We start from the raw sequence: 13,137 nt of genomic DNA on the forward strand, positions 1-13,137 counted from the left end.
GCAAAATTTGTCTGGGAAAATGTTCCCATTACTCAACAATGTTGTTTTCCAACTCTGAGCAGACAGCAACATCTGCCTACACAAAATCTATAGAACAGTCTTTATTGTGCAGATGAGTGAAACCATTTGTGCCTCTGGCAAGTATTTGTTCATAGAGAAAAGGGAATGTGATCTATGTCTGTAGAGAGAATGATATCATGCCTTGGAGAAGCCCTTTGGGAACTTCAAGTCAGATGGTGTTTGTGTGAAGCTCCTCATCAACAAATAATCTAAAAAAGATTCTGAATTTTATTTTCATTAGATAAAGTTGCTCATGTTTATATGGTAAGGTTAAAGAAAAGGGATGAGTCTTCATCAGAACATACACAGTAGAGGTGAAGTAATAAAGTTTGGCTTTGGTAATTAGTCATTAGCAAAACGATAGGTTGAACAGAAGACTCAATGCATGTCAAAATAAACTGGGCATACCCTTCTGGACAGAGTAAAGCCCTCTCAAAGACTTCTAAAAACTTGCATTGACACAATTGGTCCAAGAAGGTGTTTTAGTTTCATAAGATGAGATTGTCTGACAAAGGTATACTTTTAGTGCGTAGATAATAAATGCATGTTCAGCTATTAAATCTAATCTGAAATAGATCAAACCATACACTCTTGATTCCATTATTGCATGATTTATTGAAAAAAGATGAACTGCAAACTGAAAAAGTTTGAGTAAATCCAAGTACATCCCATGATCCCTGTATACAGAATATGTAAACAATTCTCATTTAAAAGGAGTGAGCTTTATTTATTTTTTTTGTTTCCATTATTGTAATATGAAGTTAGCATAAATATAGGTAAACTTAAAACACATGTTCAGGCTTTCTGAATCGAATAAAAATGTAAATATTCCACTTTAATTTTATTGTTTTATAATATTACAAAGTTAAAGCATTCTTAACTTTGTCATTGTTTTCTGATTACAGCCAGAAATTTAGAGATATTATTTGAAACAAAAGGCAGTGGATTATTGTGAAAAACAGAGTTTTAAAGTGGTAAAGTACACCCAAGGTTATAGCTTTAATGTAATAGAATATGATCAAGTTAAACATGCATGAATACTATCAACAGGTTGTATATATGGTTTTTCCCCCATTTAACATAACATTTCTTGTTTGGTGATTATATCCCTTCAACATTCACACAGTAGTAAGTGAGTGTAGTTTTTTTCATTCAGAGCTCTCAAGAGAAAAGCTTTCAACACAGAAACATGATCTCATTACACTACAATGACAGAAAATATGTTCCAAGTCAACTGGAACAAGGCAGAGACAGGAAAAGAGCCAGAGCTGAGAACAGGCTGAGTGAGGCAGATTAGGACGAACCAGATAAGGACTGTATGCTTCCTTTTACACTTAGTCTGATTTGTTCTGTGTAAACTTAGGCTAATCCTGCTACAGATGTCAGTCTTTTGGTTATATGGAGAGCTTTTCTTCAAACTACAATATATAATGTTGTATTAGGAGAATGATATGTAAATTATTCACCAAAAGCAGAAGAGATGTTAACATTTTAAACTGACCTGCATCTAACATCAAAGCCACAATTAGAATCTGAAAAGTGTAGCTTTTCAGATTTAGTCACCATTACTCCTATGCTCCTAATTGAAATCCAATGCAACCAACTGTTTTCAGAAATTACCTAAGTAAAAAGACAACCGAGTAATTTATTTTCAGTAAACACACCAAGCTGTTAAATAAAGGCCTCAAAGATTTGCTAGAGAACAATAGTGAACAAACAGCACACACAAATTGTGTCACTTTAACACATTTCCTGATTTCAATCACAGAAATGTATACAAGTACTCTACTGTACAGCAAGTTGGAAAGGAAAAGTGGCCAAAATGATTATACATACCCTTTAAAGTAGACTGTAATTTAGAACTTGTATTTTATTTTTTTAAAACCTAAAGAGATTGAGAGACAGCTTTTAGCCAAGAAATTCAAATCACTTTGTGTTAAAAGTATTGTTGACTAGTTGAGAAGCTGTCATAAATCTATGGATAGCAACATAGAATTTCATTCTCCTGAATTGTCTAGTGGCGTTTTCACATCAGTCGAATTTTCAAACAAATCTTAAAAGTACAACATGGCAAACCCACTTTAAATCATTTTTTACATGTGCAAAAATTAGGTCAAAATTAGGTTCTATCAGGTACTGTATGTACTCCAGACAACATCAGTAAAATAAGAACTCCCCGTCTGGTTTCCTGCCATCTGTGTATTATAGTTGGAATCAAACATCCAACTTTTACAAGTAATGAGGATCAGTGACAAGCAGAACATTATCACTGGTTTATTCTTACTAAACCAGTGAGATCATAATTCCTTGATAGATGTTTCATTTAGAAAATGCTCTTTATGTTGGCACTGGGGGGCATTGTAAAAGAGATAATGCATTTGTCCAAATAAAGCAATTTTGGACAATTCATATATTTTCAAGCAAGGTTGACTCAAGTTAATTCTGTTTGGTTTTTGTTCTTTTCTTTGTACAGCAAAGAAATTTTGCAATGGCAAAAATGGAAAAGAGGGGCAAAGTTACTGTTGTCACCAAGAAAATTAGAACATCTAAACAATAGTATGAGTACCAAGGCATCCTATAAGCCTCTGTGCGCAAGTGAGGGGCTCCTTTGTGGCGCATCACATACTCTACCCAGAAAGTAGCCTGATCCATGGGTGGCATCTGCTGATCTCTGTGCAAGCTTGAAAGTCTTTGCATGTTTTCCCGGTAGCTGACTTTGTGGAGCAGTTCTTTAATAGTCTTCTCAAACGTGTGACCATTTACATCAGCTAGTTGAATAATCTTTGCTGCTCCTCTTTTCTGTAGACGTAGGAGGTTGTCATATTGGTCAAAGAACAAGGGTATGCCAAGCACAGGGACTCCAAAGTAAATGGCTTCCTGGACTCCATTTGTTCCTCCGTGAGCGACGAAGACTTTGATCTGCGGGTGGCCGAGGAGGTCCTTTTGTGGCATCCAGTCCACTAGTAGAGTGTTGTTGCCCAAAGTAGAGGGATGCTCCCCTTTGTGCCTCCAAATCACCTGATAATAAAAGGCACAAACAATGTAAATGTTCAGTGAAGGCCAAAATTTGCACAATACAAGTGTAGCATGGCTAATGTAATCTTCATGGCAATAATATAGAAATATAAAACCTATTAATATTGTTTGGATGAAACTTAAATCAAAATCAGCAAAGTAATTTTAAATATCTTTTTTCTTTTTACAACACAACATAATCTGTAGCCATGTCTGGAATACCCAGGCAGGGAGCACTATGTGGATGATGGTACTTAATGTTTTCTGGGTTTGCAATGTCTAATTGTACATATGACATTTCAGGACAACAAAGACTTTTTAAAAAATATATATATATATATAACAAATGCAAATGTGACTGCAGAAAAAAATGGCAGGAGTTTCGCTATGAATATCTTCTATGCAGACAACAGTGGGGAGATCTCTGGGAATAAATATATAAGGAGGACAGACCAATGAGTTCACCACAGTTATTGTTTGGGAGCATGAAGTTGATCTTGTAAGACCAAGCTTTCTTTAAGAGTAGTTTTCACTGTAAGTATTTTCTGATAGGACAAAATGTCTACTGATAGCTATAGATCCTTTCCAATCCATAACTGCTATTGGAACAAAAATATTTTCTCTATGTCAGAGCCAAACAAATATGAGAGAAACTGTGGTCTTAGGATTTTAAATTTCTCCTTATCAAAGTATTTGTTGTAAGTGACATTTTATGGCTAAACTATACTGTATGTTGCAGACGGAAATCTACACGTAAATGGAGATATAGAGTCTAATTCAAGTGTCCTCAGTAGAAAACTGAAGGAGCTGGCAGCTACATAACTGAAGGGTTAGATCTTCACAAGCACAACATAGATGGGAGTCTGGAAAATAGAGAGATGGCCACTGCATAATTTTAAAAAAATGCAAGTTAGTTTTTAAACCAGTTTTGATGACACAGTTGTTGGATAGGGCATGCTAACAATTGCCCTTGCAAAACAGTGCAGCAATTCTTATCACAACTGGAGAAAAATTATGGAATATAGAATTTGTATTTTTTGGCAAAATGGTCATTCATCATCGTACTGAATTACAACAAAAAGCTTTTAAATTATTGGGTAGGAGCTAGTTTGCCTGTGTTTGCTAGTGGCACAAAACAATGCTCTCATAAAGCATTCCTCCTGATTTCCTTCTTGTCACTGGTATAAATCTCTGTATGAAACTTCACACTCCATCTTGATCAGAATAATTTATTATTAAGTATCTGGTGTCTGTCTTTATGGACATTTTCCATGACCTGATCCTAAAACAATCAAAACCTAAACCTAAATATGAAAAAGATTATTTTTTTACCTTTTGGGGCATTTTGGCAAAAACACTGGCAATTTCATCCGAAACCTCTTTGGGTAAAGCATTGACCAAAGTTCCCAGAGTCATGATGATGACTCCATGTTCTCCAGCACTTTGAACAAACTCCTCCAGGTCCGCTGGTAGAGGCTGTGCAGGTTTACACTGAAACCCTCCAATGTAGACGACATTTGGCATTGTTGGCCGAGGAAACTCAAACACAAAATCTGACCTAAACAACCAAATGTCAGCACCTTGAAGCAGTGAGACAATGTCACACCCACCTTCAATGTATTTATTGCACAAATTATCATAGATGGGGCCCACAAGAAACTTTTCCTGGAACTGTATTATACTATAGAAAAAAAAGTTTTTCACCCTCTGGATAAAATCCATTTTGTCAGTAAAGCCAGATCCAGGCACTGGGATGTAAGAGAGGGGTGAAGGTGCCAAAATAAAGTGACCTTCTCCACTTGTAATCCAGCGAACATTAAGGACTAAAGGCAGTTTAAGATATTTAGCTAACACAGGACCTGGACCCATGGCTGGATCAGCAAGAACCAAATCATATTGGGAATCTTTTAGGTTTTTGACCAAAGTTGGATTCTGAAAAATCTGAATTGTAGCATCACACCACAGCAAATGGGCTTGAGTAATCATAGAAAGGAAATCCTTGGTGAGCTTCAAGAAAGTTAAAAGTGAAGCCCCTTCTCGCTGTGCCTAAAGAAAATTGTGAAACAGAAAAAAGTGGTTAAAAGCATGACTTCATGAAACACATTTAAGAACAAAAAGTCTAGATTTGCCAATTCAAATGCAAGGTTCATGTGAAATAAATATTGTGATGATAAAAATAAGGACCTAACCATTAAAACATTTCAACCATTAATGTGGCACATTATATCCTCTGCAATTTAAATGAAATACAAGCTAACCTAGAGTGAGAAATATAAAAAATGACTTGCAACAACTTGATAGCAAACATATCCAAACCCTCTGTGCTTTTAATGGGTTGTAACCATCGTTTAATTCAATTGGAGCATTCTGTCTATTTTTATACGTATCTGGCATTAATTATAGAAAATGTGAAAAAACTGTTATGTTTCTTTCAGATTGTCTGAGGGTAGGGTACCTGAGTTGACAAATTCAGGTGTACAAGCAGGATTTTCTTGACACTTTTTTGTTTAAATTTCTTAACTGTTTCTTCATAAATTCTGTGTGCTGATTGATATGTATTACAGGGTTATTTTTGTATTTCAGTCGGTCATATTTGTACTTTTGCTTACATTTGTTCTTTGTTGGCTGCAAAACAAATTTTGCCTTGGAAAAAGTTCATCTTGCCCTTGATAATTAATTTTAAAAAACTAGATGGAAAGTTATCAGAAAGATTCAAAAACCTTATTGCAAGATTAGAATCAGCAGACGTGTCTGTTTAGTGTTGAAAGTTTAAACGTGACAACAGTCTCTAGTATTTTTAACATGTCTAAGCTAAGGAGTAAGACTAAAATAATATTTCTCTTTAAAAGAAAACATCTTGAGCTGGAAAAAACTCTCTTGGTCTTGTGAAATATTTTGTTATAGTCATATGAAACCTAACTTGGGTTTTCGGTCACAAATCCAAAAGAAAGATTACTGCAAACATACTGTGCATAATGAAAACAACATAAATCCACAGTGAAAAGATGGTGTCTACATCATGGTCTGTGGTCATATTTCTCTTCAGATGGCTCTAGATTTATCTGAAGGTGGATAAAATCATGAACAGTTCTTTCTTGGAATGATCTTCAAAGGATCCAGACCTTAACCTGATAGAAAATCTATCAAGGCTCACACAAAGGGCTGTGAACAGGGGATACCCTTGATAATCTGACAGATTTGGAGAACATTTGCAAATACTGGCAACTTGGCTTGGCAAATACTACCAAGTCAAGACAGGAGATGCTGACAGATTTGCACCAGCATATGCTCAAACTGGACCAAAATGCAGTACAACATATCAGTAATTGTGGAATATTTGATTTTTCTCCTCCTTCAACATATGTTTGTTTTTCAGTTAAATTGCACAAGATGATTCCCGGTAAAACCAGAAAGCTCTGAAATGATTGATCAAGCTTTCTTTTCTTTATGTCACAATACCTTAATTAATATTGTATTTCCCAACCCTGGTCCTCAAGGCACATTGCCCTGCATGTTTTAGATGTTTCCCTGATTTAAGACGCCTGATTCAGATGACTGCAGTTCAACAAAAGCTTGTTAATCAGCCATCAATTGAAATCATGTGTGCTTGAAGCACATGAAGAACATCTAAATCATTTCAGGGCAGTGTGCCTTGAGGACCAGGGTTGGGAAACACTGCATGCAGTATATACATAAACACATACCCTCATATGCTCCTGTAGATATATGTCAAAAAAGTTCTCTAAAGCTTCATCCATTTCAATGGTGATGGATGTGTAGAGGGGGGATTTTTCTGGAATGTACCAGCTGGTAGAAGACCTAATCACACTGATGTTGTGTCCTCTGGAATGAAGTTCTTCCAGTAGTATTTTCATATTAATCCAGTGGCTGCCATCCACAGGAAACACCAATATGTTTCCCCCATCACAATGTGATGTCAGCAGGATTAGGTGTAAGGACAGTGTGATTATACCGGAGAAACAAGTCAGAGCCATGGATCCTACAATTTCACAAACAGAAATAAATGTATTTCATTAGTATAGATACAAATCAAGTCTGGACAAAAGACTACAGCTAAAATTTATTTAAAATGACTAGAACAGTATAAGTTATAATATACTCAGTTTCCAATTTCAGATGGTTTCTTAATTTACTTACCTAATGTTGGTAAAGACTACGACCGTCCGAAGTACCCACAGTGACAGTTTGTTCAAGATAAACCAGTAGGTATTTGAGTTCAAACTCCAGATTCAGAGACGATCTGTTCTTTCGCTAGTAAATAAGGCACGTACAGTTCATGCATAAGTTAAGCAAGAACAGTGGTTTCATCATAGTGAAACAATGACCTCTTTCATAACTGTATTAGAGTGGGTTATGTAAGATTAGGCTTCAGAAGCAAAAGTGTAGAAGAAAGAAACAATCATTTCATAGTTGAACCAGGGAGTTATTTTAAACCAGACTTTAAATAGCGTGATTAATTATTGATTATATTGAATACACTGGAGATTTCATGCATGTTTGAGAAATCCTTGGTTCTCCGGTGACTGCCATTTGGGGGTGCCAAACGTTTGCTCATACAAAGCGCTGTCTATTTACCCACATCTCCACTCTTGGTGCTGCAGTTTGCTATCGCGCTTTCTCTCCACATTGCGCACCTCCTCCGAACAACTCCTCCAAACTAGGGGCAGCAACAATTATCAAACACCTGGTGCATAGCTGCACCTGCTGAGATTATCATACAAACTACTCCTTAGTCCATCGCTCCTAAGATTGGCTGTAAACGGCATCATGGAGGAGCATTGTTTTGATGACGTTTTGAAGAAGGAGTGTTAGAAAGTGGAGCTTCTTAAAGACATGGAGGCCAATTTCAAGGTGTCATGTTGATATGCAGAGTCAAATTCATTTGAACTTATATCTACATAATTTTTATACCAACTGAAGTTAACATAATTACTTGATTGTGCAGAAGATGGCAATATGTGATTTGAAATGTATAAAACATCCCCTAAGAGAAACATAATATAAGGCTCCATTAATGCTGAGCTGGTTTTCAGTGGATTAGCACTTTTACACTTTGTGATGTTATTGTCAAGATTGGGGAAGGCGGAGATAGGGAAGAGCCAAAATGCAAACAGCAACATGGCATAGTGAAAATTTATTTAAACTTAAAAACTTGACATGGACATGAGTGTTTAATCAACTAACAGACATAAAAATGCACAAGAATCCTGCAAATCCTCCGAAGATAAGACTAAAACCTAAAAAACGTGAGACAGGTGAAGAGGATTACTGATCAGGTAACGGATGATCTAAATTAACAGGGAGAATGCTGAGCTGAGGAACTTAACAGAAGTAGCAAACTAGAGAGACTACAAAAATTAAAGCTGGCAGGAAGTAAAACCTGACATCTAAAGGATAACAAAACTTGCTCGGCTAGAACATAGCAAGACTGATGTTTGGGGAAATGATGATCAAGGCTAGAACAGAAGACAAAGGAGGATAGAATAACAATGATTAAAGACAAGACCAGGCGTGAGAACAAGGTAAGAGAGTAATTGAATAAAAAATAATCTAATTTAAGTAAAAGATGACAATCTAAACACAAACGGAAAATAACCTAGAGAAACAAACATGACACAGGGACAACTGTGAACCCAAACCCACAGACAAATAAGTTTAATGCAAATCAGCTTTGTTTATATTTTCTGTTCCTTCTTTTGCAAAATAAAAATCTAAAAACAGCAAAAACAGAGAAGAACACCACAGCTACAGAAGTCATCAAAAGGAGTAGTACATCTAAGCAATGATATGAGTACCAAGGCATCCTGTAAGCCTCTGTGCGGAGGTGAGGAGCCCCTTTGTGGCGTATCACATACTCTATCCAGAAAGTGGCCTGATCCATGGGGGGCATCGGCTGATCTTGGTGTAAACGTGACAGTCTCTGAATATTTTCCTTGTAGCTGTCTTTATGGAGCACTTCCTTAACAGCTCTCTCAAAGCTGTGACCATTAACTTCATGGAGCTGAATAATCTTTGCTGCTCCTCTTTTCTGTAGACGTAGGAGGTTGTCATACTGGTCAAAGAACAAGGGTATGCCAAGCACAGGGACTCCAAAGTAAATGGCTTCCTGGACTCCATTTGTTCCTCCATGAGCTATGAAGACTTTTATTTGTGGGTGGCCAAGTAGGTCTTTCTGTGGCATCCAGTCCATCATTAGAGTGTTGTTGCCCAGAGTAGAGGGACGCTTTCCTCTGTGCTTCCAAATCACCTGATTCAAAATGGACAAATCAAAAACATATGTATATATTTACTATTTGTATTTTAACCTGAACAGCAGTTGTCTTCTAAAATAATCCCTTTTGTGGTTCCTTGGCTGTGCTAATTGGTTTCTTCTGTTAAAATAATAGTGTTGATTGTTGTCATCTTAATGCTATTTTTTTCTAAGGCAAATTATTCCTTTCCTCAGTTTAATCAATAGTCCCTTTGAGATCATATTTTTATTTTTTACCACAATCCTCCCTTTACAGAACAAATTATTTCACCACATTTTAATCTGGCAGGTTCATTGGACTGTAAATGTTTTTTTTAAAAATACTGTTTGGACTGTTGAAACAAATTTATATTCATATGCTACAAAATAATATCTATTTTCTAAACTTTGAGAAATATGCTAGTTTTCTTCAGTGTGATTATAAATTCAGCAGGAGGGGTTTCATGTCAGTGCATGTTCAGGAGCAGATTGCAGATTCCTTGCTGGGGCTCCTGTTGTTTCAAAATCTGTCAGTTCAGAAAGATCTGAAAATTGGAGTATCCATGACAACTCCCACAGGCCTTTTTCAGTTACCAACTAGGAACTGAGCAGCCACGAAAGTAAATCATAGTACTACCCATCTGGCTTAGCTTTGAATCATTACTAGGAAAGGGTTTTATCTACAATAGATGTTGATAAAACCCTGATCTATGTTGATCACCAACATAGATCAGCAACCAATCATCTATTGGTTATGGAGACTTTGTACCATCATAAATTAGCGCTACTCCATCTGAACTATGAAGTTGTTCTTCAAGGTTTTTGTTTAGAATCACTACATTGAAAATGGATCAAGAGGGAAAGACATTGTTTTGAATTGTTGTGGTTTTCATTGTGACATTTGATCATCACGTCTTCCTTCTGTAATAATAATTCAGTCCACTCCATTTATCATTTAGATCACAATTGAGACAATTCTGTTTTGTTCTTTCAGCTCAGACCACTTTATGGCTCTTTGATTACCAAATAAGAAGCATCATATTTAGGACTAAGGATTCTGAGTGATACAGGAATAATAAGGTGTGGTAATTAGAAATGTTACATAGAGAAAGGGAATGTACCTTTTGGGGCATCTCAGCAAAGACACTGGCAATCTCATTCACAATGTCTTCTGGTAAAGTGTTAACCAAAGTTCCCAGAGTCATGATGATGACTCCATGCTCCCCAGCACTCTGAACAAACTCCTCCAGGTCCGCTGGTAGAGGCTGTGCAGGTTTACACTGGAACCCTCCAATGTAGACAACATTTGGCATTGTTGGCCGAGGAAAATCAAATACAAAATCTGACCGGAATAGCCAAATATCCGCATCTTGAAGCAGTGAGACAATGTCACATCCACCCTCAATGTATTTATCACACATGGCGTCATAAATAGGTCCAACCACAAATTTTTGCTGGAATAATATGATACTGTAGAAAAAAATGTTTTGGATTCTCTGGATGAAATCCATTTTGTCTGTTAGACCGAGTCCTGGGCTCACTGGGATATAAGAGAGTGGTGAGGGAGCCAGCACAAAATGACCTTCTCCACTAGTAATCCAACGAACGTTGAGGACTAATGGCAGTTTAAGATATTTAGCTAACACAACACCTGGTCCTATTCCTGGATCAGTAAGAACCAGATCATACTGTGATTCTATTAAGCTTTTTATCAACTTTGGATTTTCCATGATTCTTGACGCAGCATCACACCAAAGGGTATGGCCCACAGAAACAAAGGACATAAACTTCTTTGTGAGCTTGAAGAACGTTATCAGTGAGGACCCTTCTCGGTGCACCTGAAATAAAAATGCATAAAACTTTAATAACTTTCTGTACAGTTATTACAAAACCGCACATTGGTTCCAACACATACATTTATAATCATTTACCCGCAGTTGGTATTGTATAAAATCAGCAAAGAAGTCCTTCACATCTCTGTCCATTTCAACTGTGATGGATGTGTAGAGGGGGGATTTTTCTGGGATGTACCAGCTAGTGGAAGCCCTAATCACACTGATGTTGTGACCCTTGGCATGAAGTTCTTCTAGAAGAATTTCCATATTGATCCAGTGGCTGCCATCCAGAGGATACACCAAAATATTCCCTGCATCGCAGTGTGATATGAAGAAAATCTGAAACAGGCTGAAGACTACTAAGAATCCACCCGCTCCTAAAATGCATAAGAAACATTCCTCAGTGATTTCTCAGGAAATGTATAACCAGAAACTAAGATATTGACCAATGTATAACAAATTTAATACAAATTGAATAAGCGTGGCAATAGGTTATATCACATCTTATTGAAAATGTATAATTTCACACCACAAACAGAAAGAGAGTAAAACCCCCAACACAAGACAATGATCATAGTGACATTTACTCACCCATATTGAAGTAAGTTAATATTAGCCTGACTTGTAAGCAGACTGACTGTCCATCTCCTGTAGGAGACCTTTGAGCACAAACACCAATAAAAGAGATAAAAACCGTCACAAGGTAAATGAGTTACAAGTACTGTAGTACACATATTACAAGAAGCTGCTTTAAATTCTTCGAAATTAAATGAATATACCATACTACAGCCAATTTATTATTATTGGAAACCAAACCAAAATTTAGTTTTACAACATAATGTAGAAATTAATACTTACTTTACTATGTGTTTTTGCTTTCATAATTGGGAACAGTTAGGGATGAAACATTTTGGAAATTAACATTTATAGCTTACATTGTTGGATTTGTGTTTAAAATTAGTTTTATTTTTTATGCGTTTGCATTACAAACAGGCAGACCTTTCAATATTTGGCTTCTTGGTGGCCATTATAGGTAAAGGAAAAAAAAATTTCATAAATGTCTTTTAGATATCTAATTGTAGAATATTTTGGAAATTAAATTATAATAAAGAAATCTGTAACCAATAAATGACAGCACACCATATAAAAGACAGATTCTATAATGTTAAAACCATAATTACACTTTACACATGCAAATAATTCAATTTAATCAATAATTTTAGTGTATTTTGTTTCAGTTTTTGATTCCGTCTTCTTCTGCAAACAGAAATCGAAAAGCAGCAAAAGAAGAGAAGAGGAAAACAGGTACACAAGTCATCAAAAAGAGTAGTACATCTAAGCAATGATATGAGTACCACAGTATCCTGTAAGCCTCTGTGCGGAGGTGAGGAGCCCCTTTGTAGCGTATCACATACTCTATCCAGAAAGAGGCCTGATCGGCTGATCTTGGTGTAAACGTGACAGTCTCTGCATATTTTCCTTGTAGCTGTCTTTATGGAGCACTTCCTTAACAGCTCTCTCAAAGCTGTGACCATTAACTTCATGGAGCCGAATAATCTTTGCTGCTCCTCTTTTCTGTAGACGTAGAAGGTTGTCATACTGGTCAAAGAACAAGGGTATGCCAAGCACAGGGACTTCAAAGTAAATGGACTCCATTTGTTCCTCCATGAGCTATGAAGACTTTTATTTGTGGGTGGCCAAGTAGATCTTTCTGTGGCATCCAGTGCATCATTAGAGTGTTGTTGCCCAGAGCAGAGGGACGCTTTCCTCTGTGCTTCCAAATCACCTGATTCAAAATGACGAGCAAATGAATGTAAGATATTTGCATAATTTCAGAATCAGAAAGAATAGCAATGTCTTTGATCCATAATGAAGCAGGTGCTTCTCCAACGCGGTGCCCCATAGTTCACTGAGTTTGTTATAAATTGTTCAGAATTACTCCCTGTCCTCAATTCTATCAGTGAATATTTGAACTAA

General features: G+C 36.5%; 2 protein-coding genes across 4 annotated transcripts; both read right to left on the reverse strand.

Moving 5' to 3' along the window:
- Positions 1 to 655: 655 nt before the first annotated feature.
- LOC114152543 (UDP-glucuronosyltransferase 2C1-like) lies at positions 656 to 7,382 on the reverse strand. The gene is made up of 4 exons (XM_028030463.1): positions 7,234 to 7,382; positions 6,780 to 7,075; positions 4,408 to 5,121; positions 656 to 3,078 (listed from the first exon to the last, which is right to left on the reverse strand). Exons 2-4 carry the CDS (start codon positions 7,068 to 7,070, stop codon positions 2,497 to 2,499), a joined length of 1,587 nt encoding a protein of 528 aa, XP_027886264.1. The 5' UTR covers positions 7,071 to 7,075; positions 7,234 to 7,382; the 3' UTR covers positions 656 to 2,496.
- Positions 7,383 to 8,211: 829 nt separating this feature from the next.
- Positions 8,212 to 12,645, reverse strand: LOC114152544 (UDP-glucuronosyltransferase 1-2-like). Of its 3 annotated transcripts, XM_028030466.1 has the most exons (5): positions 12,576 to 12,645; positions 11,752 to 11,819; positions 11,257 to 11,537; positions 10,447 to 11,163; positions 8,212 to 9,343 (listed from the first exon to the last, which is right to left on the reverse strand). In XM_028030466.1, exons 2-5 carry the CDS (start codon positions 11,753 to 11,755, stop codon positions 8,762 to 8,764), a joined length of 1,584 nt encoding a protein of 527 aa, XP_027886267.1. In that variant the 5' UTR covers positions 11,756 to 11,819; positions 12,576 to 12,645; the 3' UTR covers positions 8,212 to 8,761. The 3 variants fall into 3 exon arrangements, with proteins under 3 accessions (XP_027886267.1, XP_027886265.1, XP_027886266.1); XM_028030464.1 differs by lacking the exon at positions 12,576 to 12,645 and having other exon boundaries at positions 11,257 to 11,471; positions 11,752 to 11,836; XM_028030465.1 differs by lacking the exons at positions 11,752 to 11,819; positions 12,576 to 12,645 and having other exon boundaries at positions 11,241 to 11,381.
- Between the last annotated feature and the right edge of the window lie 492 nt (positions 12,646 to 13,137).

Source organism: Xiphophorus couchianus, chromosome 11 (assembly GCF_001444195.1).
Source record: "Xiphophorus couchianus chromosome 11, X_couchianus-1.0, whole genome shotgun sequence".
Classification (NCBI taxonomy): Eukaryota; Metazoa; Chordata; class Actinopteri; order Cyprinodontiformes; family Poeciliidae; genus Xiphophorus; species Xiphophorus couchianus.

Bases quoted from the DNA above. Each gene is read 5' to 3' on its own strand.
- LOC114152543 (XM_028030463.1), bottom strand. From the start codon at position 7,070: ATGGCTCTGACTTGTTTCTCCGGTATAATCACACTGTCCTTACACCTA. The intron at 5,122-6,779 runs GTATGTGTTTAT...AATTTTCTTTAG, and splicing joins ATCTACAGGAGCATATGAGG to GCACAGCGAGAAGGGGCTTC. The intron at 3,079-4,407 runs GTAAAAAAATAA...TTTTATTATCAG, and splicing joins TTGCCAAAATGCCCCAAAAG to GTGATTTGGAGGCACAAAGG.
- LOC114152544 (XM_028030466.1), bottom strand. The intron at 11,164-11,256 runs GTAAATGATTAT...TTTTTATTTCAG, and splicing joins TTATACAATACCAACTGCGG to GTGCACCGAGAAGGGTCCTC. The intron at 9,344-10,446 runs GTACATTCCCTT...ATTTTGAATCAG, and splicing joins TTGCTGAGATGCCCCAAAAG to GTGATTTGGAAGCACAGAGG.